A 26,747-nucleotide genomic window follows, 5' to 3' on the forward strand; every position below is an offset into this window, starting at 1 on the left:
TTGATGAGTTGGTAAAGAAACTAAGAGTTAGAATGGGTTTCTTTTATAGAAACAAATCTTGTTTGACTCTAAATAATAGAAAACAAATTGTTGAATCCACTTTTTTACCTGTAATTGATTATGGAGACACAATCTATATGCATGCCTCTGCTTCTGTTTTAAAACCTCTCGATGCTGTATATCATAGTGCCATTCGTTTCATTACAGGGGACAGGTTTAGTACCCATCCTTGCACACTTTATCAGAAAGTAAATTGGCTGCCCTTAAAATCTCGTAGATAAATGCATTTTGCACTTTTTGTGTACAAAGCTCTTTTGCACAAACTTCCATCTTATATTAATTCACTTTTAGCTGTTAGAAGGTCTGGTTATCAGACCAGAGCTCAGGGATGGCTATTACTTCAGATCCCAAAGATCTCCTCTGAACTGGGTAGATCTGCTTTCAGTTGTTCTGCCCCTCACACTTGGAATGAATTACAATGTACTTTTAAACTGGATGATCTGATGCCTTTACGGCATTTTAGATGTCTGCTTAAGGATCATTTTATTACTGATTGTGTTTGTTTCCTGTGATTATTTTTATTTTTGTTTTCCTTTTAATTGCTTTTAATTTATTTAGCTTGTTTTACTGTATATTGCACTTCTGACTGTATTTCTCTTTTTTTCTGTGTGACCTACACAGGTCGTTGCTGTAAATGAGAACTTGTTCTCATTCAACTTACCTGTATAAATAAATAAATAAATAAATATATTTCAATGTATTTGGAATATATGCCACATATATTTTTGACACTTTAAAATATATTTCAATATTTGTTTTTTTCTGTATGGGCAGGAACAGTGTTTAAAATACATCTGAACCATTCTAAAATAAATGAGTTGTGTAAAATACATCGTCTCTTTGACAGCAGCAGCTCAAACAGACGTCTTCTGCTTTTCTGCATATTCCGTGGGCTGGGATTATTTAAATGAGGAACATTTTGACTTCAAAATTCGTGTTGTATTCCAAACTAACCGTTCGTTGTAGTTCTTGGAAAGTGGATTTTTTTTAAATAAAATTTCTCCCTTTGGATTTTGACTTTGATCTTTTTTGTGCTCAAACAGCAAAATTACACACTAACTAAAGTAAAAAAAATGAAAAAGCATAATAGGACCCCTTTAACAATATTTGTATTATTAATAATAATAACATATTTGTAACAATACTTTTATATAAAATGTAATATTTTAAGTTACAATAATATTATTTTAACTATTTTAATTTATTTTAAACTAATTTGAGTGACAATATTAATATTATTTGTAACAATATTTTAGTTTAAGTACATTTATTTAATTTACATTAATATTAATATTATTTTAATTACATTTTACATTTAATTTAAATTTACATTATTAACATGATTTTTATAATATTTTAATTTAATATAAATAATAATGAAATGCATCTCACTGTCTAAATTCATCAGTTTTTGGTAGATTTCAGATCAGACACACATTAATGCTGATGATCTCAAAATTATTTATTGATCATCATGAAATGTGCAAGTCTAATATCTCAATATGTACTGGCATTTCTCATTAGATTTAGAAGATACGTTTGTATTTGTTCATTTCACACACAGTTCAGCAGAGAGAATGTGTTGAGACAGAAGTGTGAGCAGTGCATGTGATTTATGCCTGGTTTCACAGACAAGGCTTAAGCATGTTTGAGCTGTTTGTTTTGTCTCCAGATGCACACCAGTAATGTTCTTCTCTAAGGCACGTTTAAAAAACTACTTAAATGGTCTAATCCTGGCTTAATATAAGCTCTGTCTGTGAAACCAGGCCATTGAGACTCCATTTAAACTCTGATGTGTGATTGTTCAGATTCATGAAGTCTGGATGTGTGAATGGCTCTTTCTGTCGTACAGTGGCGCATCTGTGTGTGTGTCAGACGCCAGTGACAGTCACGGCGCCCTGAAGAACGACTTATTGTTGAGATGATGCTTAATTCCTCAAGGACACACTTCACCACGGCCGACTCTCGTGTACTCTGGTGTACGACCAACACCAGCTGAAGACACATGACATGCGTGTGCGTATTTAAACCTGTGTTTGTCTGCTAGAGAGTCTCGTGAGGAGAAAGTTAGTTATATATGTCTAACTTTATATCTCATTAAATAATGTACATTCAGCAATGTTCTTTACTATATCTCAAATCTCAACTGCCTGATTCGATTCAAGTTTATTTCTATAGAGCTTTTTACAATACAGTCTTTACAGAAAATGCTTGTTTCAGTGTTACATTTAAGGAAGTTTTCTGTGATCAGTCAGAGATAAAAGTGTGTCGGAGTAACGAGTGTGTTGGAGAAATATCTTTACACCACATTATTTCAAAGCAGCAGTGTTACAATTTAGGATGTATTCGTTGATCAGTCAGTGTGTCAGAGTAACGAGTGTGTCAGAGTAACGAATGTGTCAGAGTAACGAGCGCGTCAGAGTAACGAGTGTGTCAGAGTAACGAGTGTGTGTCAGTAACGAGTGTGTCAGAGTAACGAGTGTGTCAGAGTAACGAGTGTGTCAGAGTAACTAGTGTGTCAGAGTAACGAGTGTTTCAGAGTAACGAGTGTGTCAGAGTAACTAGTGTGTCAGAGTAACGAGCGCGTCAGAGTAACGAGTGTGTTGGAGAAATATCTTTACAACACATTATTTCAAAGCAGCAGTGTTACAATTTAGGATGTATTTGTTGATCAGTCAGTGTGTCAGAGTAACGAGCGCGTCAGAGTAACGAGTGTGTCAGAGTAACGATTGTGTGTCAGGGTAACGAGCGTGTGTCAGAGTAACGAGTGTGTCAGAGTAACGAGTGTGTGTCAGAGTAACGAGTGTGTCTCAGAGTAACGAGCGCGTCAGAGTAACGAGTGTGTCAGAGTAACGATTGTGTGTCAGGGTAACGAGTGTGTCAGAGTAACGAGTGTGTCAGAGTAACGAGTGTGTTGGAGAAATATCTTTACAACACATTATTTCAAAGCAGCAGTGTTACAATTTAGGATGTATTTGTTGATCAGTCAGTGTGTCAGAGTAACGAGCGCGTCAGAGTAACGAGTGTGTCAGAGTAACGATTGTGTGTCAGGGTAACGAGCGTGTCAGAGTAACGAGTGTGTGTCAGAGTAACGAGTGTGTCTCAGAGTAACGAGCGCGTCAGAGTAACGAGTGTGTCAGAGTAACGATTGTGTGTCAGGGTAACGAGCGTGTCAGAGTAACGAGTGTGTGTCAGAGTAACGAGTGTGTCTCAGAGTAACGAGCACGTCAGAGTAACGAGTGTGTCAGAGTAACGATTGTGTGTCAGGGTAACGAGTGTGTCAGAGTAACGAGTGTGTGTCAGAGTAACGAGTGTGTGTCAGTAACGAGTGTGTCAGAGTAACGAGTGTGTTGGAGAAATATCTTTACAACACATTATTTCAAAGCAGCAGTGTTACAATTTAGGATGTATTCGTTGATCAGTCAGTGTGTCAGAGTAACGAGCGCGTCAGAGTAACGAGTGTGTCAGAGTAACGATTGTGTGTCAGGGTAACGAGCGTGTCAGAGTAACGAGTGTGTGTCAGAGTAACGAGTGTGTCTCAGAGTAACGAGCGCGTCAGAGTAACGAGTGTGTCAGAGTAACGAGTGTGTGTCAGAGTAACGAGTGTGTGTCAGTAACGAGTGTGTCAGAGTAACGAGTGTGTCAGAGTAACGAGTGTGTCAGAGTAACGAGTGTGTCAGAGTAACGAGTGTGTCAGAGTAACGAGCGCGTCAGAGTAACGAGTGTGTGTCAGAGTAACTAGTGTGTGTCAGAGTAACTAGTGTGTGTCAGAGTAACGAGCGCGTCAGAGTAACGAGTGTGTCAGAGTAACTAGTGTGTGTCAGAGTAACGAGTGTGTGTCAGAGTAACGAGCGCGTCAGAGTAAAGAGTGTGTCAGAGTAACGAGTGTGTCAGGGTAACGAGTGCGTCAGAGTAACGAGTGTGTGTCAGTAACGAGTGTGTCAGAGTAACGAGTGTGTCAGAGTAACGAGTGTGTCAGAGTAACGAGCGCGTCAGAGTAACGAGTGTGTCAGAGTAACGATTGTGTGTCAGGGTAACGAGCGTGTCAGAGTAACGAGTGTGTGTCAGAGTAACGAGTGTGTCTCAGAGTAACGAGCGCGTCAGAGTAACGAGTGTGTCAGAGTAACGATTGTGTGTCAGGGTAACGAGTGTGTCAGAGTAACGAGTGTGTGTCAGAGTAACGAGTGTGTGTCAGTAACGAGTGTGTCAGAGTAACGAGTGTGTTGGAGAAATATCTTTACAACACATTATTTCAAAGCAGCAGTGTTACAATTTAGGATGTATTTGTTGATCAGTCAGTGTGTCAGAGTAACGAGCGCGTCAGAGTAACGAGTGTGTCAGAGTAACGATTGTGTGTCAGGGTAACGAGCGTGTCAGAGTAACGAGTGTGTGTCAGAGTAACGAGTGTGTCTCAGAGTAACGAGCGCGTCAGAGTAACGAGTGTGTCAGAGTAACGATTGTGTGTCAGGGTAACGAGCGTGTCAGAGTAACGAGTGTGTGTCAGAGTAACGAGTGTGTCTCAGAGTAACGAGCACGTCAGAGTAACGAGTGTGTCAGAGTAACGATTGTGTGTCAGGGTAACGAGTGTGTCAGAGTAACGAGTGTGTGTCAGAGTAACGAGTGTGTGTCAGTAACGAGTGTGTCAGAGTAACGAGTGTGTTGGAGAAATATCTTTACAACACATTATTTCAAAGCAGCAGTGTTACAATTTAGGATGTATTCGTTGATCAGTCAGTGTGTCAGAGTAACGAGCGCGTCAGAGTAACGAGTGTGTCAGAGTAACGATTGTGTGTCAGAGTAACGAGTGTGTCTCAGAGTAACGAGCGCGTCAGAGTAACGAGTGTGTCAGAGTAACGAGTGTGTGTCAGAGTAACGAGTGTGTGTCAGTAACGAGTGTGTCAGAGTAACGAGTGTGTCAGAGTAACGAGTGTGTCAGAGTAACGAGTGTGTCAGAGTAACGAGTGTGTCAGAGTAACGAGTGTGTCAGAGTAACGAGCGCGTCAGAGTAACGAGTGTGTGTCAGAGTAACTAGTGTGTGTCAGAGTAACTAGTGTGTGTCAGAGTAACGAGCGCGTCAGAGTAACGAGTGTGTCAGAGTAACTAGTGTGTGTCAGAGTAACGAGTGTGTGTCAGAGTAACGAGCGCGTCAGAGTAAAGAGTGTGTCAGAGTAACGAGTGTGTCAGGGTAACGAGTGCGTCAGAGTAACGAGTGTGTGTCAGTAACGAGTGTGTCAGAGTAACGAGTGTGTCAGAGTAACGAGTGTGTCAGAGTAACGAGCGCGTCAGAGTAACGAGTGTGTCAGAGTAACTAGTGTGTGTCAGAGTAACTAGTGTGTGTCAGAGTAACGAGCGCGTCAGAGTAACGAGCGCGTCAGAGTAACGAGCGCGTCAGAGTAACGAGTGTGTCAGAGTAACGAGTGTGTCAGAGTAACTAGTGTGTGTCAGAGTAACTAGTGTGTGTCAGAGTAACTAGTGTGTGTCAGAGTAACGAGCGCGTCAGAGTAACGAGCGCGTCAGAGTAACGAGCGTATCAGAGTAACTAGTGTGTGTCAGAGTAACTAGTGTGTGTCAGAGTAACGAGTGTGTCAGAGTAACTAGTGTGTGTCAGAGTAACTATTGTGTGTCAGAGTAACTAGTGTGTGTCAGAGTAACTAGTGTGTGTCAGAGTAACGAGCGCGTCAGAGTAACGAGCGCGTCAGAGTAACGAGCGTATCAGAGTAACTAGTGTGTGTCAGAGTAACTAGTGTGTGTCAGAGTAACGAGTGTGTCAGAGTGTTGCCTTTGGCTTGCTCAGTTGGGGATATTTGGGGATATTTAATTTTATTCTATCAATCAATAAATTCCACTAGAAACAAACTTTGTTGTATTATTTTATTTTAATACTGTGAAGCTGCTTTGATACAATCTGTATTGTAAAAAGCGCTATACAAATATACTTGATTTGATTTGATTTGATTTAACTAGTGTGTGTCAGAGTAACTATTGTGTGTCAGAGTAACTAGTGTGTGTCAGAGTAACGAGCGCGTCAGAGTAACAAGTGTGTCAGAGTAACGAGCGTATCAGAGTAACTAGTGTGTGTCAGAGTAACTAGTGTGTGTCAGAGTAACGAGTGTGTCAGTAACGAGTGTGTCAGTAACGAGTGTGTCAGAGTAACGAGTGTGTCAGTAACGAGTGTGTCAGTAACGAGTGTGTCAGTAACGAGTGTGTCAGAGTAACGAGTGTGTCAGAGTAATGAGTGTGTCAGTAACGAGTGTGTCAGTAATGAGTGTGTCAGTAATGAGTGTGTCAGAGTAACTGTGTCAGAGTAATGAGTGTTTCAGAGTAACGAGTGTGTCAGAGTAACGAGTGTGTCAGAGTAACGAGTGTGTCAGAGTAACGAGTGTGTCAGAGTAACGAGTGTGTCAGAGTAACGAGTGTGTGTCAGAGTAACGAGTGTGTGTCAGGGTAACGAGTGTGTGTCAGGGTAACGAGTGTGTGTCAGAGTAACTAGTGTGTGTCAGAGTAACTAGTGTGTGTCAGAGTAACGAGTGTGTCAGAGTAACGAGTGTGTCAGAGTAACTAGTGTGTGTCAGAGTAACGAGTGTGTGTCAGAGTAACGAGTGTGTGTCAGAGTAACGAGTGTGTCAGAGTAACGAGTGTGTGTCAGAGTAACGAGTGTGTGTCAGAGTAACGAGTGTGTGTCAGAGTAACGAGCATGTCAGAGTAACGAGCGTGTCAGAGTAACGAGTGTGTCAGAGTAACTAGTGTGTCAGAGTAACGAGTGTGTGTCAGAGTAACTAGTGTGTCAGTAACGAGTGTGTCAGTAACCAGTGTGTCAGTAACGAGTGTGTGTCAGAGTAAAGAGTGTGTGTCAGAGTAACGAGTGTGTCAGAGTAACGAGTGTGTGTCAGAGTAACGAGTGTGTCAGAGTAACGAGTGTGTCAGAGTAACGAGTGTGTCAGAGTAACGAGTGTGTCAGAGTAACGTGTGTCAGAGTAACTAGTGTGTGTCAGAGTAACTAGTGTGTGTCAGAGTAACTAGTGTGTGTCAGAGTAACGAGCGCGTCAGAGTAACGAGCGTATCAGAGTAACTAGTGTGTGTCAGAGTAACGAGTGTGTCAGAGTAACTAGTGTGTGTCAGAGTAACTATTGTGTGTCAGAGTAACGAGTGTGTGTCAGAGTAACGAGCGCGTCAGAGTAACGAGTGTGTCAGAGTAACGAGCGTATCAGAGTAACTAGTGTGTGTCAGAGTAACTAGTGTGTGTCAGAGTAACGAGTGTGTCAGTAACGAGTGTGTCAGTAACGAGTGTGTCAGAGTAACGAGTGTGTCAGTAACGAGTGTGTCAGTAACGAGTGTGTCAGTAACGAGTGTGTCAGAGTAACGAGTGTGTCAGAGTAATGAGTGTGTCAGTAACGAGTGTGTCAGTAATGAGTGTGTCAGTAATGAGTGTGTCAGAGTAACTGTGTCAGAGTAATGAGTGTTTCAGAGTAATGAGTGTTTCAGAGTAACGAGTGTGTCAGAGTAACGAGTGTGTCAGAGTAACAAGTGTGTCAGAGTAACGAGTGTGTGTCAGAGTAACGAGTGTGTGTCAGGGTAACGAGTGTGTGTCAGGGTAACGAGTGTGTGTCAGAGTAACTAGTGTGTGTCAGAGTAACTAGTGTGTGTCAGAGTAACGAGTGTGTCAGAGTAACTAGTGTGTGTCAGAGTAACGAGTGTGTGTCAGAGTAACGAGTGTGTGTCAGAGTAACGAGTGTGTCAGAGTAACGAGTGTGTGTCAGAGTAACGAGTGTGTGTCAGAGTAACGAGCGTGTCAGAGTAACGAGCGTGTCAGAGTAACGAGTGTGTCAGAGTAACGAGTGTGTGTCAGAGTAACTAGTGTGTCAGTAACGAGTGTGTCAGTAACCAGTGTGTCAGTAACGAGTGTGTGTCAGAGTAAAGAGTGTGTGTCAGAGTAACGAGTGTGTCAGAGTAACGAGTGTGTGTCAGAGTAACGAGTGTGTGTCAGAGTAACGAGCATGTCAGAGTAACGAGTGTGTCAGAGTAACGAGTGTGTCAGAGTAACTAGTGTGTCAGTAACGAGTGTGTCAGTAACCAGTGTGTCAGTAACGAGTTTGTGTCAGGGTAACGAGTGTGTGTCAGGGTAACGAGTGTGTCAGAGTAACGAGTGTGTGTCAGGGTAACGAGTGTGTGTCAGAGTAACGAGTGTGTCAGAGTAACAAGTGTGTCAGAGTAACGGGTGTGTCAGAGTAGCGAGTGTGTGTCAGGGTAACGAGTGTGTGTCAGGGTAACGAGTGTGTGTCAGAGTGTGTGTCAGAGTAACGAGTGTGTCAGTAACGAGTGTGTGTCAGAGTAACGAGTGTGTCAGAGTAACGAGTGTGTCAGAGTAACGAGTGTGTCTCAGAGTAACGAGTGTGTGTCAGAGTAACGAGTGTGTCAGAGTAACGAGTGTGTGTCAGAGTAATGAGTGTCAGAGTAACGAGTGTGTGTCAGAGTAACGAGTGTGTCAGGGTAACGAGTGTGTGTCAGAGTAACGAGTGTGTCTCAGAGTAACGAGTGTGTGTCAGAGTAACGAGTGTGTGTCAGAGTAACGAGTGTGTCAGAGTAACGAGTGTGTGTCAGAGTAACGAGTGTGTGTCAGGGTAACGAGTGTGTCAGTAACGAGTGTGTGTCAGAGTAACGAGTGTGTGTCAGAGTAACGAGTGTGTGTCAGGGTAACGAGTGTGTCAGAGTAACGAGTGTGTCAGAGTAACGAGTGCGTGTCAGAGTAACGAGTGTGTCTCAGAGTAACGAGTGTGTCAGAGTAACGAGTGTGTGTCAGAGTAACGAGTGTGTCTCAGAGTAACGAGTGTGTCAGAGTAACGAGTGTGTCTCAGAGTAACGAGTGTGTGTCAGAGTAACGAGTGTGTCAGTAATGAGTGTGTCAGAGTAACGAGTGTGTCAGAGTAACGAGTGTGTGTCAGAGTAACGAGTGTGTGTCAGAGTAACGAGTGTGTCAGAGTAACGAGTGTGTGTCAGAGTAACGAGTGTGTGTCAGAGTAACGAGTGTGTGTCAGAGTTCAAAGTATTCATACACTGTATGATTGTTTGTATCATCATAAAATGTAACTATTATCATCCAGCTGTACTCTGATAAATGTGAATATAAGGCATGAAGACATTAAGATATTATAAACATTAGCATTCCTGTAAAGCTGCTTTGAAACCGTATATTGTGAAGTGCTGCACAAATACATTTAACTAGATCTTCTCTTACTAATTAAAACAGCTAGAGTGTTTATACAGTAGCCTATCAGAAGAAATCGTACAAATATAATCAAGAATAGATGCCGTTTATTCATGTTTTGTGCTATTCACGGTGATGGCAGTGTTTGCTCGTGTGTGTGTGTGTGTGTGTGTGTGTGTGTGTGTGTGTGTGTGTGTGTCTCCTTGACCCTGTGTGCTGATGAAATGTGAGAGTTCATTAATGTCATGTTTTGGTGTGTATGTCCAGTGATGTACAGTAAGGCAGTGTTTGAGCTGAAGGCTGTTTCTCGTTCGCTCAGTGACTCAGAGAACATGCTGGAATATTGAGATATCGAGCTGAAGTCTAACACTGGCGTCTCTTCATGAGGATCTCTGTTTTCTGCACATGCTGACTGTGGCTCTGTAAAATGAAAATCACTTCATCCTCCCAGGATTCCCAGATTTCCTTCTTTTCTTCTTGTTGATGGTGAGTGTTTGGACAGAAGCATCAGTGTGTTTAATGTGTGCTATAGTTTAGATGTGGTGTATTAGATGTGTGTTAATGTTCACCTGGAGTGATCCTGGATGATTCGGTGATGTTTCGTCTGTCGTGTTCGTTCAGAGCGACGATGAAAGCCGTGACCCAAATCTGCAGCTCTCTGAAAGACGCTGAACACAATACAGCAAAACGCCTCAAACGCTCAGACTAATGGGTCAGTTTGAGCGGGAACTAGGACACGCTGATACTTCATGCCTTCCTTGGGGATCGAACCCGTGACCTTGATTCAATTCAGTTCATAGAACCACGTAAAACAGACACATTTGCAATGGAAACCCCTTCATGAGAGTTCTCGGATGTGATTTTAGCCTAACGCTGAAAGTAGCTGGTGATCTAATAGAGGGGGAGATCGTTCTGAAGTTCTGGACCCGCTCGTGAGAAAGCTCTATCGCCCTTATGTTTGTGTTTGGACACATAGAAGAAGCTGATGATCTCCAGGATCTGGGGAGTATATACTGACAGCATGTTGGACATGGACATGTGTGCCTGATTGTAAAGAGCCTTAAGAACAAGTATGAGAATCTTATTGAAATTAATAGCGGCGTAACAGAGTCATATTTTTTGGCAGATTTGATCATCCTAGCCACTGCGTTCTGGTCTTTCTGTAAGCGGGCTAGTGATTTACCATCAATACCCAAAAAAATAAGTTTTACAATAGTCCATTCGTGTGAAGACCAAAGCTGTAAAACTGGTCTGGAATCAAAATCTGGAACTGATAAAAATGGTTTTGTTTTTGCTAAAAGACGTAAATTTAAAAAACTGGTTCTCACAACTGAATCTATTTTACTATCCATTTTTAAATTACTGTCCAAAACAAAACCCAGATTTTTCACACTGGATTTCCTAAAACCAGACAGTGGGGTTGATTTCAAAGATCGACTGACAGCACCCCTGCCAGGGCCGAACACAGTTACCTCGGCTTGGTTTTGTGAAGCTTCTAACTCTTTGCATCCAGGCCGTGAAGTCTCGTGGACATGCTAAGAAAGCATCACTTGAGTTTGTATTTGACTGCCTCACTGGCACAGAAATCTGAGTATCATCCGCGTAAACATGAAATGCTACATGGTATTTTCGAAGATAGATCAGAGTTAACATATAACGGAGCAAGGACTGACCCTTGTGGGATCTTACTTGATCTCAGTGTGGCTTTCCATATGGTGGACCATGAGATTTTAATTACGTGTTTAGAAAACTGGGTTGGTCTGAAGGACAATGTCCTGAAATGGGTTAAATCTTACAGGACAATGCCCTTCAGACCAAACCAGTTTTCTAAACATTTAATCAAAATCTCATGGTCCACCATATGGAAAGCTGCCCTGAGATCAAGTAAGATCACATGACATTTTCTCCATTGTCCACTGATAGAGAGATGTGATTTAGGCCATCCTTAAAAATATTTTGGTTTGCAGTAACAGCAAAAAAAAGAAAAAAAGGGTCGGTAGGTAGGTCTATATTTTTTTATATATAAAATTAAATATATAAAAAAGTATTTATAAAAGTGAAAAACATTTTTCACAGATGATTAGGGACTGTTTACACCAGGCCACTTCATGCGTTTTCTCAGATCGGATTGCAATCTGATTTATCAAAACGATTCCATTTACACCTGGTTACATAGGCTAAATGTGTGGGTTTTTTTTGTTTTTTTTTGCGGATATAAATCCGATCTTCAATTCCCGCTATATGCAGATTTAATGGAGTGCACGTCACCGAAAGCAACAGTTATGAGATACATTATTTTATTGATCATCAGCTAAAATTTCTGAATCAAAGCCCGCAATAAGAGAAAGCGGAAACAGCCCTGGTAAGATCATTTTGTTTCTTTGCATTTAATGAAGATGATTGTGTGTTAAGCGTCTGCGACTTACTTTCACTTTGATTTGCGATAGCACGTTGATGCTCAGCTTCATCTGCGGCGATGCGTGTTGCAGTAGCGTCGTCATATCTGACTAAAACATGACATATAGCCTATAACACGCTCTCACGGTTTATTTTTTAATAAACCATATTCAACAACATATAAAAATGAAATAATCTTTAGAGTAAAGCCGCAGCCATCATTACCAAGCGCGAACCATTGACAGTGAATGAAACGAAGCAATCTTAGCCTGCAGGCCGTAGTGTGACATGCGTAAACCAATGGTGTAAATGGTGTAACGCAAGTTTACAAAGGGGAAAAAAAACTAAAAGGGAAAAAAAGTAAATAATTGGGTTGGTACTAAATTGACAGGGTCGGTCGGGTTACAGCAAACAAGAATATTTTTAAGGATGGCCTGACAGCTTGAGCAACACTGTCCCAGCGCTATCGCATGACTATAGTCCTGACTGAAGAGGCTCAACTATTCAAATCAATGTAATATAAGTTTGTAATCGTTTAAAAACCACATATGAAATATGATTTTCGAAAGACAAGCCCAGTTCTTTAACGGTAGAGGATGAAGTTACAGTACATCCTTTGCTAATTATATTCTAAGAGATTCTGTGTTCGGGTTTTTGGTCCGAGAAGTAATACATCAGTCTTATCTGAACTTAATAGAAAAACATTACAGGTCATCCAATATTTTAGATCTTTAACACACTCTGTTAACTTGGATAATCCAGATATGATGTTGATGTTGCGAGCGGCCTGATCAAAGCCTGGCTGTGTTTTACCCATCATGCACCTGAGTGCTCACCGCAGGGTTTCTCTTCAGCGTCCCACAGTTAATCCGATCTCTCCTGATCTCAGATACGCCCCGTCCAGGGACAGTGAGCTCGAGATCTGGGACACACACACACACACACACACACTGAGCTGTGATTCTGAGGCCTCGTGGGACGCCAGACGGGAATGGTGATGTGTTTCATGGTGTCACACTCACTGCGGTGTTACTGTGCTTTACAGCGCTGCTCGATTAATCACATGGACATGTAATCGCACTTAAACCTGTTTGGCTTATCACGATTATGAACTGGCAAAGGCTGTGGTTATTAGTTATGTGCAGCGTGTCAGAGACGTACGGCTCAGTAAACGCTGCATCTCAAAACACTGAGTATGAGTATCAAAACACTTGTATGACTGTTTCTTAACTTGACCCTTGACCCCTGTGTGTACAGTAGTGTGTACAGTAGTGTGTGTTGGTGCTGTAAAGGCTCAACATTAGCATGTGTGTCTGGAGAATCATGAATGTGTCTATTCTGTGGCGGTGACGTGATGATCTGGATGACGATGTCACGTCCAGCGCTGACTGTCTGTAGTCTCGAGTGTGTGTGTGTGTGTGTGTGTGTGTGTGTGTGTGTGTGTGTGTGTGACCGATAATAATTCCTGACCTCATGTATTGGTGTGTTTTCCTCAGCTAAGCGTTTCTCATTGATCTGCTGGTTCCTGCCTGTTCAATGCTGTTATTATTCAGCTGAAATTGGCTGAGTTTGAACACAAAGCACTTGAACACGCTGAATCAACACACACACAACATTGAGCTTCAGATGAAGGTCAGTCAGCTCCTGGTGTGGGTCGTGACGTCTGGAGACGAGCGTTTATGAGCCGCGAGTGTTATATTCAGCACAAACATCAAACTGCATCAAGGACACGTTAAACTGAGCGAAACACATTTATAATGTTACAAAAGACTCTATTTCAAATAAATACTGTTCTTTTGAACATTCTATTCATCAAAGAATCCTGAAGAATAAAATGTATCAGTTTCCACAGAAATCTGAAGCAGCTCAACTGTTTTCATCACTGATAATAATCATAAATGTTTGTTGATCATCAGATCATCATATTAGAGTGATTTCTGGAGGATCATGTGACACTGAAGACTGGAGTAATGATGCTGAACATTCAGCTTTGATCACAGGAATAAATTACTCTTTATATGCACAGAGAAAACAGATGATTTACATTGCAATAACATTTCATTATTTTATTGTATTTTTGATCAAATAAATGTGGCCTTGGTGAGCAGAACATTTTTGTCCATACAAATGATATTTTATAAACAAAGTTCGGGAAGAGCACGTTCAGATGATCCACTCTATCAGTGGAGGCCTGTATATATATATATATTCCTCGACAGTCTTTTCCGCAGTCTTCACCCCCCCCCCCCCCCCCCCAGACTCCTCACTCCCAATTATTCCTATCCCAGCCATGGATATGAGGAGTCCTCTGGATTCGGGCCACCTTCCCCCGGACAGCTAATTATTCTAATTATAATCTAATTATTTGTGTGAACTCGTGAAATGAATGTCAGTGCGGTTCAATGTTGTTTGGTTCCAAATCTTGCAGGTTTAAGTGACACAAGGAGGGCAAGTAAATAGTGTGTGTGTGTGTGTGTGTGTGTGTGTGTGTGTGTGTGTGTGTGTGTTGTCAGTGCACAGATCTCCATCCGCCTCTAATGGAATCATCAGCGACTCCATCAGGAAGCAGAAACAATCCGCTGGAATAATGTGGAAAGATGTGATGATTCCGGAGCCAGTGATGGATGCATGTTTGTGCATAAACAATCAATAGTATGATGTAATTTACTGATATTACGTTACATCGACAACTAAACACAATGTACCGTGGTATTCTCTGTAGATACCACAGTATATCTCTGCTTGAGCTCGTCACAGTTAATGGATTCTGGCACTGATCCGTTTGCGTCTCCATAATACTGAGAGCCAGTCTGAGAGCGAGCGTGATGTTATTGAGATCTCTATACGAGACACACACGAGATCATAAGAAACATCGGACATGTCATGTCTGTAGGAGAAACAGTTGAGATGTGAAGGAGATCATGTGTCTCTCTCTCTGTTCTTCTCGCTCATAATTTCCCTTTCATTCAGTTCATGTGCAAATCCGCATTGAAAGCAGCTTGTGTGTGTCATTGTGAGGAGATTTGAATATTAAACAGCTGATTATCATGATCATGTGACCGTCTGCTGCAGAAATGTACCATAATACAGGTCATTATTTTCTCCACACTGGTTTGGGTGGTTGATCAGTTGAGCTACTAACCAGCTGAGAGGTCAGTCTGGTTAAGGCTATAGTTTAGATCAGTGGGTTTTTAAAAATAGGAAAATGTAAAAATCTGTTTAATCTGTAAAAAAATTAAATCGGGTTATCAAAAAAGAAAGTAGAGAGGGGAAGAAAGCTGCAGGAGGAATAACTTCTAGTTATTCTTTGTGTTTCGTCTTCATACTACTGTGAGCCAATCAGAGAGCGATTGAGACGTTATTGAGATCATCAGAAACATCTGAAGTCTCTGTGTGGTGCCACACTCCTGTGTGTGTAGGATATGGGTTAGTTTAATTGAGTCTAAAGTGGGTTTCTATACATGACAATATATAGCTGCCTTTTCAGTTCTAGAATTCATATTTGAGAGTCTGTGGCTGAGATGGTGCAGATCAGGAATCTGCTCTATATCAGGCGCGCTGCTCATCTCATTATCCATGTTTCGCTCCTCAGGGAATCCCAGCAGCTCCTGATGTCTGAAGATCTGATTTAAGCCATGATCCCTGGAGCCATGAGCCGCACGGCCCTCGTCCTGCTGATCGCCACCTCTCTCCGCTCTCGCTGTGAGTAACAATACTATAACCTTCCTCTCGCTGTGAGTGTACAATACTATAACCTTCCTCTCACTGTGAGTAACAATACTATAACCTTCCTCTCGCTGTGAGTAACAATACTATAACCTTCCTCTCGCTGTGAGTAACAATACTATAACCTTCCTCTCGCTGTGAGTATACGACAATACTATAACCTTCCTCTCGCTGTGAGTGTACAATACTATAACCTTCCTCTCGCTGTGAGTAACAATACTATAACCTTCCTCTCGCTGTGAGTATACGACAATACTATAACCTTCCTCTCGCTGTGAGTAACAATACTATAACCTTCCTCTCGCTGTGAGTAACAATACTATAACCTTCCTCTCGCTGTGAGTAACAATACTATAACCTTCCTCTCGCTGTGAGTATACGACAATACTATAACCTTCCTCTCGCTGTGAGTGTACAATACTATAACCTTCCTCTCGCTGTGAGTAACAATACTATAACCTTCCTCTCGCTGTGAGTATACGACAATACTATAACCTTCCTCTCGCTGTGAGTAACAATACTATAACCTTCCTCTCGCTGTGAGTAACAATACTATAACCGTCCTCTCGCTGTGAGTAACAATACTATAACCTTCCTCTCGCTGTGAGTAACAATACTATAACCATCCTCTCGCTGTGAGTGTACAATACTATAACCTTCCTCTCGCTGCGAGTAACAATACTATAACCTTCCTCTCGCTGCGAGTAACAATACTATAACCTTCCTCTCGCTGTGAGTATACGACAATACTATAACCTTCCTCTCGCTGTGAGTAACAATACTATAACCTTCCTCTCGCTGTGAGTATACGACAATACTATAACCTTCCTCTCGCTGTGAGTAACAATACTATAACCTTCCTCTCGCTGTGAGTGACAATACTATAACCTTCCTCTCGCTGTGAGTGTACAATACTATAACCTTCCTCTCGCTGTGAGTGTACAATACTATAACCTTCCTCTCGCTGCGAGTAACAAAACTATAACCTTCCTCTCGCTGTGAGTATACAATACTATAACCTTCCTCTCGCTGCGAGTAACAATACTATAACCTTCCTCTCGCTGTGAGTATACGACAATACTATAACCTTCCTCTCGCTGTGAGTAACAATACTATAACCTTCCTCTCGCTGTGAGTAACAATACTATAACCGTCCTCTCGCTGTGAGTAACAATACTATAACCTTCCTCTCGCTGTGAGTAACAATACTATAACCATCCTCTCGCTGTGAGTGTACAATACTATAACCTTCCTCTCGCTGCGAGTAACAATACTATAACCTTCCTCTCGCTGCGAGTAACAATACTATAACCTTCCTCTCGCTGTGAGTATACGACAATACTATAACCTTCCTCTCGCTGTGAGTATACGACAATACTATAACCTTCCTCTCGCTGTGAGTATACGACAATACTATAACCTTCCTCTCGCTGTGAGTAACAATACTATAACCTTCCTCTCGCTGTGAGTATACAATACTATAACCTTCCTCTCGCTGTGAGTAACAATACTATAACCTTCCTCTCGCTGCGAGTAACAATACTATAACCTTCCTCTCGCTGCGAGTAACAATACTATAACCTTCCTCTCGCTGTGAGTATACAATACTATAACCTTCCTCTCGCTGTGAGTAACAATACTATAACCTTCCTCTCGCTGTGAGTAACAATACTATAACCTTCCTCTCGCTGTGAGTAACAATACTATAACCTTCCTCTCGCTGTGAGTATACGACAATACTATAACCTTCCTCTCGCTGTGAGTAACAATACTATAACCTTCCTCTCGCTGTGAGTATACGACAATACTATAACCTTCCTCTCGCTGTGAGTAACAATACTATAACCTTCCTCTCGCTGTGAGTAACAATACTATAACCTTCCTCTCGCTGTGAGTGACAATACTATAACCTTCCTCTCGCTGTGAGTAACAATACTATAACCTTCCTCTCGCTGTGAGTAACAATACTATAACCTTCCTCTCGCTGTGAGTAACAATACTATAACCTTCCTCTCGCTGTGAGTAACAATACTATAACCTTCCTCTCGCTGCGAGTAACAATACTATAACCTTCCTCTCGCTGTGAATAACAATACTATAACCTTCCTCTAGCTGTGAATAACAATACTATAACCTTCCTCTCGCTGCGAGTAACAATACTATAACCTTCCTCTCGCTGTGAGTATACGACAATACTATAACCTTCCTCTCGCTGCGAGTAACAATACTACAGCCTTCCTCTCGCTGCGAGTAACAATACTATAACCTTCCTCTCGCTGTGAGTAACAATACTATAACCTTCCTCTCGCTGTGAGTAACAATACTATAACCTTCCTCTCGCTGCGAGTAACACTACTATAACCTTCCTCTCGCTGTGAGTATACAATTCTATAACCTTCCTCTCGCTGTGAGTAACAATACTATAACCTTCCTCTCGCTGTGAGTAACAATACTATAACCTTTCTCTCGCTGTGAGTATACGACAATACTATAACCTTCCTCTCGCTGCGAGTAACAATACTATAACCTTCCTCTCGCTGTGAGTAACAATACTATAACCTTCCTCTCGCTGTGAGTAACAATACTATAACCTTCCTCTCGCTGTGAGTGTACAATACTATAACCTTCCTCTCGCTGCGAGTAACAATACTATAACCTTCCTCTCGCTGTGAGTATACGACAATACTATAACCTTCCTCTCGCTGTGAGTATACGACAATACTATAACCTTCCTCTCGCTGTGAGTATACGACAATACTATAACCTTCCTCTCGCTGTGAGTAACAATACTATAACCTTCCTCTCGCTGTGAGTATACGACAATACTATAACCTTCCTCTCGCTGTGAGTGTACAATACTATAACCTTCCTCTCGCTGCGAGTAACAATACTATAACCTTCCTCTCGCTGCGAGTAACAATACTATAACCTTCCTCTCGCTGTGAGTATACAATACTATAACCTTCCTCTCACTGTGAGTAACAATACTATAACCTTCCTCTCGCTGTGAGTAACAATACTATAACCTTCCTCTCGCTGTGAGTAACAATACTATAACCTTCCTCTCGCTGTGAGTATACGACAATACTATAACCTTCCTCTCGCTGTGAGTAACAATACTATAACCTTCCTCTCGCTGTGAGTATACGACAATACTATAACCTTCCTCTCGCTGTGAGTATACGACAATACTATAACCTTCCTCTCGCTGTGAGTAACAATACTATAACCTTCCTCTCGCTGTGAGTATACGACAATACTATAACCTTCCTCTCGCTGTGAGTGACAATACTATAACCTTCCTCTCGCTGTGAGTAACAATACTATAACCTTCCTCTCGCTGTGAGTGACAATACTATAACCTTCCTCTCGCTGTGAGTAACAATACTATAACCTTCCTCTCGCTGTGAGTAACAATACTATAACCTTCCTCTCGCTGTGAGTAACAATACTATAACCTTCCTCTCGCTGCGAGTAACAATACTATAACCTTCCTCTCGCTGCGAGTAACAATACTATAACCTTCCTCTCGCTGTGAATAACAATACTATAACCTTCCTCTAGCTGTGAATAACAATACTATAACCTTCCTCTCGCTGCGAGTAACAATACTATAACCTTCCTCTCGCTGTGAGTATACGACAATACTATAACCTTCCTCTCGCTGCGAGTAACAATACTATAACCTTCCTCTCGCTGTGAGTAACAATACTATAACCTTCCTCTCACTGTGAGTAACAATACTATAACCTTCCTCTCGCTGTGAGTAACAATACTATAACCTTCCTCTCACTGCGAGTAACACTACTATAACCTTCCTCTCGCTGTGAGTATACAATTCTATAACCTTCCTCTCGCTGTGAGTAACAATACTATAACCTTCCTCTCGCTGTGAGTAACAATACTATAACCTTTCTCTCGCTGTGAGTATACGACAATACTATAACCTTCCTCTCGCTGCGAGTAACAATACTATAGCCTTCCTCTCGCTGCGAGTAACAATACTATAACCTTCCTCTCGCTGTGAGTAACAATACTATAACCTTCCTCTCGCTGTGAGTAACAATACTATAACCTTCCTCTCGCTGTGAGTAACAATACTATAACCTTCCTCTCGCTGTGAGTAACAATACTATAACCTTCCTCTAGCTGCGAATAACAATACTATAACCTTCCTCTCGCTGCGAGTAACAATACTATAACCTTCCTCTCGCTGTGAGTATACGACAATACTATAACCTTCCTCTCGCTGTGAGTAAAAATACTATAACCTTCCTCTCGCTGTGAGTAACAATACTATAGCCTTCCTCTCGCTGCGAGTAACAATACTATAACCTTCCTCTCGCTGTGAGTAACAATACTATAACCTTCCTCTCGCTGTGAGTAACAATACTATAACCTTCCTCTCGCTGTGAGTAACAATACTATAACCTTCCTCTCGCTGTGAGTAACAATACTATAACCTTCCTCTAGCTGTGAGTAACAATACTATAACCTTCTTCTCGCTGTGAGTAACAATACTATAACCTTCCTCTCGCTGTGAGTAAAAATACTATAACCTTCCTCTCGCTGTGAGTAACAATACTATAACCTTCCTCTCGCTGTGAATAACAATACTATAACCTTCCTCTCACTGCGAGTAACAATACTATAACCTTCCTCTCGCTGTGAGTAACAATACTATAACCTTCCTCTCGCTGCGAGTAACAATACTATAACCTTCTTCTCACTGTGAGTAACAATACTATAACCTTCCTCTCACTGCGAGTAACAATACTATAACCTTCCTCTCGCTGCGAGTAACAATACTATAACCTTCTTCTCGCTGTGAGTAACAATACTATTACCTTCCTCTCGCTGTGAGTATACGACAATACTATAACCTTCCTCTCGCTGTGAGTAACAATACTATAACCTTCCTCTCGCTGTGAGTAACAATACTATAACCTTCCTCTCGCTGTGAGTAACAATACTATAACCTTCCTCTCGCTGTGAGTGACAATACTATAACCTTCCTCTCGCTGTGAGTGTACGACTGAAACCTGCTGAATCAGATCTGCTGTTGTCCTGTGTTACTGCAAACGGTCAGTGATCAGAGGACATCAGCTCTGATCAGCCGCTGTCTCACACACACATCAGCTTCGATCAGCCACTATCTCACACACACATCAGCTCCGATCAGCCGCTGTCTCACACACACATCAGCTCTGATCAGCCACTATCTCACACACACATCAGCTCTGATCAGCCGCTGTCTCACACACACATCAGCAGTCGCTGCTTTATAAAGAGACACAGAGAGGATCTGCACCAAGACTCCTGCTTAATCAGACTTAATGCTCAATTAGGATTCAGTCTTCCAAAGATAATGAAAATAAGATAATGGAGATAAAATGATTATTGTGTTTTGTGTTTCAGTTTGCTCGGTGTGTGCCGATTTCCCAGGAGTCTTTGGAGGTGAGTTCAACCGTCCATCTTAATTTACCTTAACTGAACAGCTTTGGAGTCATTGGAATGGTTATATGACTATTTTCGGGTTGAATAGTGGCCGTCCCGTTTCCCCCTAGCGCCTGTGAGCGGAAAAACCACCCTAGCAACTTTGGGCCGCCGGCCTCAGTGTCAGGAAGTATCGCGTGATATCAGGTCTCGTGATGTAACGAACTGCTTTACGGCACTGCACACATACATTTATATGCTGGCCTTCTGTGTATCATCATACCTCAGTGGACATGGCTCCGTGCGTTCACCGGCTTCTTTGAAAACAAATGCACATGACCAGAGGGGGGAGAGTCGCCAACGAGTTTAGACGACAGTGTTGTCAAATATCTATTCCGAAGCTGTAGGGGGAGCTCTATAGAGAAACCCGCGAGCAAACAGCAAGAAAACAGCGAAGAAATTGCCAAAACTGCATAGCGCTGCTTTAAAGAACTGTTTGTTTCCACTGTGATTTACTGAGGTTTATTTCAGGTGACATCATCCCAAAATATGATATCCATCACATTACATTATTATGTAAACCTATTGCGTCGTGGTTTGGAGACGAGAATGTGCTCTGTGTTCAGGGAAGATCCCACAGACGTTACAGTGATTCAGGGCTGTAATAAAGAAGCAGGGCATTGTGGGGGAGCAGGAGATTAAGCAGATGACAGGGTGTCATCTAGAAATTTCCATTTCCAGGGCCTCACCGGCTGCACCCGTTCACCATCAGAGCCTCGGGAGCCCGCAAGCTCTCCAGACGTTTAGTGATTCCTGGAGAGACTTTGATCTGTGTGTGTTTCATCCGCGCGACTGCATGCGGTTTACAGAACACACACACACAGAGCTCAGCGCGTCAATCAAACACTCGAATACTGTAATATCACTGATGCCGTAGTATAGTTCATATTTTGAATTCATTTCTATTTGCATACGTTTTTTTTCATATATATATATATATATATATATATATATATATATACATATATTTACGTGTATGTATATATTACTGTATATAATACTTTTTTAAATTGTATAGTATAATTGAAGTAAGATAATAATAATAATAATAATTGGGACAGGGGTTGCTTCATTTGCATTAAGAAATAATGTCACGATGAAAATTAATAATGTTTATAAGAACATGCTTTAGTTTCTTTATATTAATGTATTTTTTTCTGTGTTTTGATGAGTCTGGCCTCATTAATTCATGTTTGTTTGTTCTAGAAGCTTCTGCATGATAACCCAGCCTGTTTTAGATCAGTAAACAGGAACCGACCCGTCTGACGCCTGGACGAGTTAATAACATCAAATCACGAGCGCACTGAAGATTACACCCCCCGCTCGTGAATAATTCATATCTGATCAGCGAGACGCCAGCAGATTCCTGAAACTAACATCAGAAGAGTTTCAGTTCCTCCATCTGTCCGCATACACTCACCAAATCACTCCCTACCAGTTTCCAGAACATCAGTCATGTTTTTATCATCTCAAATGTTCTGCGATGAACGCTCTAAAGTGACTTAAATAATGCAATAAAAGTCCAGCACTCTAAATACGCTCATGACGAATGAGAGCAACAGCTTCCGGAAGTACAGACTCCATTGATTTCTCTGACCGGCCGCTGACAGGGGTCAAGATGGACTCTCTTTACTCTCTTAATGCACATGATTATGCTCTTATTCTGCATAATTTATCAGTGCACGTTAAGAGAGTCATCTTCAGAATGTTTTACTTTCTACTTTTCTTCTGATGTTACCGAAAGAAAATAATATGAACTAATAATATCCATCAACTCCCCCTGATCCAGTCAAATCAGATTTCACTCAGACAAACAGTGTGTCATTTATTTATGGTTATAATGTTTAATTATGTTATTTTTCTATTGCATCTGTTCATGTGTTGTGAAAACTGATTATACATGCTTAGTGTTTTTTATTGGACTTCAGATTCCAAAGATTATGGTCCTCATACACAATTCCATAATAATTATACATCATTTCACATATTGACTGAAAAAGCTGTATGCTGAAGCCTTAACTTACTTTTCCTAACCATCATCTACACAACAACAACACAATCTCTAGACTAAACCTGAAACTGAAAATCACACTTTCATAAATTAGTATTTCAAAAATACAAATGTACAAATAAAAATAGAAAAGTATTTCACACACAAATTATTTATTTTGAGTTTTATCACCTTACTTTTAAGCATTTTTTTATTTACAAAGTAAACCACATATTCTCCACAATCTCTTTGACAGATCTATTCATTTTTATGCAAATTTATTTTATTTTAAGTGATTTAATCGCGATTAATCGCATCTAAGTTTGAGTGTGTGTGTGTGTGTGTGCATATATATATATATATATATACACACACACACACACACATATGATGTATTTACAAGTTTTGATGTTATATGTGATTAATTAGGAATGATTGATTTGACAGCACTATTTCTCTTGTGTGTGTGTGTGTGTGTTTTTGGAGCTGTCCCTCATCTTTGAGTGTGTTTGCTGTGTGTGTCCTGCTGTCCCTCATCATCTGTGTGTGTGTGTCCCGCTGTCTCAGACGAGTCGTCAGGGTTCGGGCCGGTGTTTGAGGAACAGCCCGTCGACACCATTTACCCGGAAGAGTCTCCGGAGGACAAGATCATCATGAGCTGCAGGACACGAGCCAACCCTCCCGCCACATACAGGTCTCAGCGGCTTTACCACGCTTTACCACGCTTTACCATGCTTTACCACACTTTACCACGCTTTACCACGCTTTACCACACTTTACCACGCTTTACCAAGCTTTACCACACTTTACCACGCTTTACATGCTTTACCACGCTTTACCATGCTTTACCACGCTTTACCACACTTTACCACGCTTTACCACACTTTACCACACTTTACCACACTTTACCAAGCTTTACCACACTTTACCACACTTTACCACGCTTTACCACACTTTACCAAGCTTTACCACACTTTACCAAGCTTTACCACGCTTTACCACACTTTACCACACTTTACCACACTTTACCACACTTTACCACGCTTTACCACGCTTTACCACGCTTTACCACGCTTTACCACACTTTACCACACTTTACCACACTTTACCACGCTTTACCACACTTTACCACGCTTTACCACACTTTACCACACTTTACCACACTTTACCACACTTTACCACACTTTACCACGCTTTACCACACTTTACCAAGCTTTACCACACTTTACCAAGCTTTACCACGCTTTACCACACTTTACCACACTTTACCACACTTTACCACGCTTTACCACGCTTTACCACGCTTTACCACGCTTTACCACGCTTTACCACACTTTACCACGCTTTACCATGCTTTACCATGCTTTACCACGCTTTACCACGCTTTACCACGCTGTACCACGCTTTACCACACTTTACCACGCTTTACCACACTTTACCATGCTTTACCACGCTTTACCACACTTTACCACGCTTTACCACACTTTACCACACTTTACATGCTTTACCACGCTTTACCATGCTTTACCACACTTTACCACGCTTTACCACACTTTACATGCTTTATCACGCTTTACCACGCTTTACCACGCTTTACCACGCTTTACCACACTTTACCACGCTTTACCATGCTCTACCACACTTTACCACACTTTACCACACTTTACTAAGCTTTACCACACTTTACCAAGCTTTACCACACTTTACATGCTTTACCAAGCTTTACCACACTTTACCAAGCTTTACCACACTTTACATGCTTTACCAAGCTTTACCACGCTTTACCATGCTTTACCACGCTTTACCACACTTTACCACGCTTTACCACACTTTACCACACTTTACCACGCTTTACATGCTTTATCACGCTTTACCACACTTTACCATGCTTTACCACACTTTACCATGCTTTACCACACTTTACCACGCTTTACCACACTTTACCACGCTTTACCACGCTTTACCACGCTTTACCACGCTTTACCACGCTTTACCATGCTTTACCAGGATACAAACATTACTTACCATGTCCACAGATATATACTACACTAATGAATGAACGTGGTAGATGGATATACTGTGTGTGTGTGTATATACTTTTTATGGGGTTTAAGGGTTAGTTTAAGGTTAATAATAATTACACATGAATTAAATGCTAATTATTAATGTTGAAAAGAAATTCCATCTTTGATATTGTAAAATCATTTGCTGCTGTGATCTCTGAATCTGCAGATATCGTTGAACATTAGCATTATTTCGACTGATTCATGCTAGAACTCCTGATGCATTAATCATCAGTGATCTGACCAGTCATCCTGCGAGTGTGTGTGTCTCTGATCCTGAGTGTGTGTGTGTGTGTGTGTGTTCTCAGGTGGACACTGAACAACACTGATATCGTCACTGACGATCACTACAGCCTGACGGACGGAAACCTGGTCATCAGTTTCCCGGACAAGAGCAAGCATGCTGGGAACTACTCGTGTGTGTCCAGCAATGAGTTCGGGACGGTGGTCAGCCGGAGAGCGTCGGTTCAGTTCGGCTGTGAGTCTCTTACACAACAGCTCTATTAGAGACACACACACACACACACTCTCTCCCTCACATACACTCTCATACAGAGCCGTTATTGTTCAGCGCTTGACAGATATTAATTTCTGCTGTCAGAGACTCTTGTGCTCGTTCTGCTGAACTCTCAGAAGTGTGTGTTCTGTGTTCTGTGACTCAGAAGTGTGTGTTTTGTGCAGTTGTGTGCAGTTGTGTGTGACAGTGATGTGTGGAGTTAATTAGACTCTGTTGTGTGGTTTCAGACTTGGACATGTTCTCCACTGACGCGAGGGAGGCGGTCTCTGTGAGGGAGGGGCAGGGGGCGGTGCTTCTGTGTGCCCCGCCCCCACACTTCCCAGGTTACCATAGCAACGTTTTCTCTCTCTCTTTTTTTTTTTACTTTATTAAATCATTTCAAATAACAAACAGGCATTAACATATTATCGTTGTTAAACACCTTCACAATAAGACCAAGCAGCAGATCGTAAACAACATCATAATAACATAAATAAAATTTAAAAATGGGGGGAGGGGCTTAATCCATATATATATTGCCAGTAATTTAGAGAGTTACTATAGCAACCTTTTTGTACTTTCATACAACATACAGAGACATGTAACATCAAACATAAGTTTACAGATCTTTCTATTTCTTCACACACACGTTTTCACAACACACTCTTTTATCTTCATCCGTTTACATACTTCTAGAATTGGAGATATAGAAAAGATTTGTTTCATCGATGCATTTGACGGACACATTAGTAACACGCGTGTGATGTCACTTCCTGTCTCTGCAGAGGACCTGTCCTTCCGCTGGATTCTGAACGAGTTTCCGGACTTCATTCGTCAGGATAAGCGTCGGTTCGTGTCTCAGACCACCGGGAACCTGTACATCTCCACGGTGCGCGCGCCGGACAGAGGGAACTACTCCTGCTTCGTCTCCAGCCCGTCCATCGCCAAGAGCGTCTTCAGCAAGTTCATCCCACTGGTGCCCATGGCCGACCGTGAGTCTCCCAGTGCATGCTGGAAACACACTATCCCTGTCCTCAGGGAAACAGCGCGCGAGTCTGTTCTCGTGGGTCATGCTGGAAACACATGCGCTTGCAGAAATATCTCTGTCTTTACTAATGCTATTCCTGCATTATTTGCTTGTGCAGAGGATGTTAGATCTTCTGATGCAGAAACCACTCGATAGTTCAAACTGACAGAAGATCTGAAGGAAAACACACCGTCTGTGGTCTCTGAAGTGAGCTGGGTCTTATTTTAGGTCTGTTCACGCTCAAATAATCTTACCTAAAGAAATCATATCTGTCATAATATGAGCAGAT

At 41.7% G+C, this 26,747-nt stretch overlaps 1 protein-coding gene across 4 annotated transcripts in view; it reads left to right on the forward strand.

Annotated features, from left to right (window-relative positions):
- The window catches only part of cntn1a (contactin 1a), a 73,068-nt gene that overhangs the window by 25,790 nt on the left and 20,531 nt on the right, over window positions 1–26,747 (forward strand). For 3 of the 4 annotated variants that reach the window (XM_084095608.1, XM_084095610.1, XM_084095609.1), the window contains exons 2-7: window positions 15,253–15,362; window positions 20,805–20,843; window positions 23,440–23,566; window positions 25,244–25,413; window positions 25,680–25,775; window positions 26,217–26,423. In XM_084095608.1, coding sequence (XP_083951734.1) covers window positions 15,296–15,362; window positions 20,805–20,843; window positions 23,440–23,566; window positions 25,244–25,413; window positions 25,680–25,775; window positions 26,217–26,423 — 706 coding nt within the window. In that variant the 5' untranslated portion in view covers window positions 15,253–15,295. Of the gene's footprint in view, window positions 1–9,535; window positions 9,749–15,252; window positions 15,363–20,804; window positions 20,844–23,439; window positions 23,567–25,243; window positions 25,414–25,679; window positions 25,776–26,216; window positions 26,424–26,747 lie in introns of those variants that run through there. The other variant, XM_084095611.1, reaches the window with a different exon arrangement.

Source organism: Abramis brama (assembly GCF_963993115.1).
Source record: "Abramis brama genome assembly, chromosome: 20".
Lineage (NCBI taxonomy): Eukaryota > Metazoa > Chordata > Actinopteri > Cypriniformes > Leuciscidae > Abramis > Abramis brama.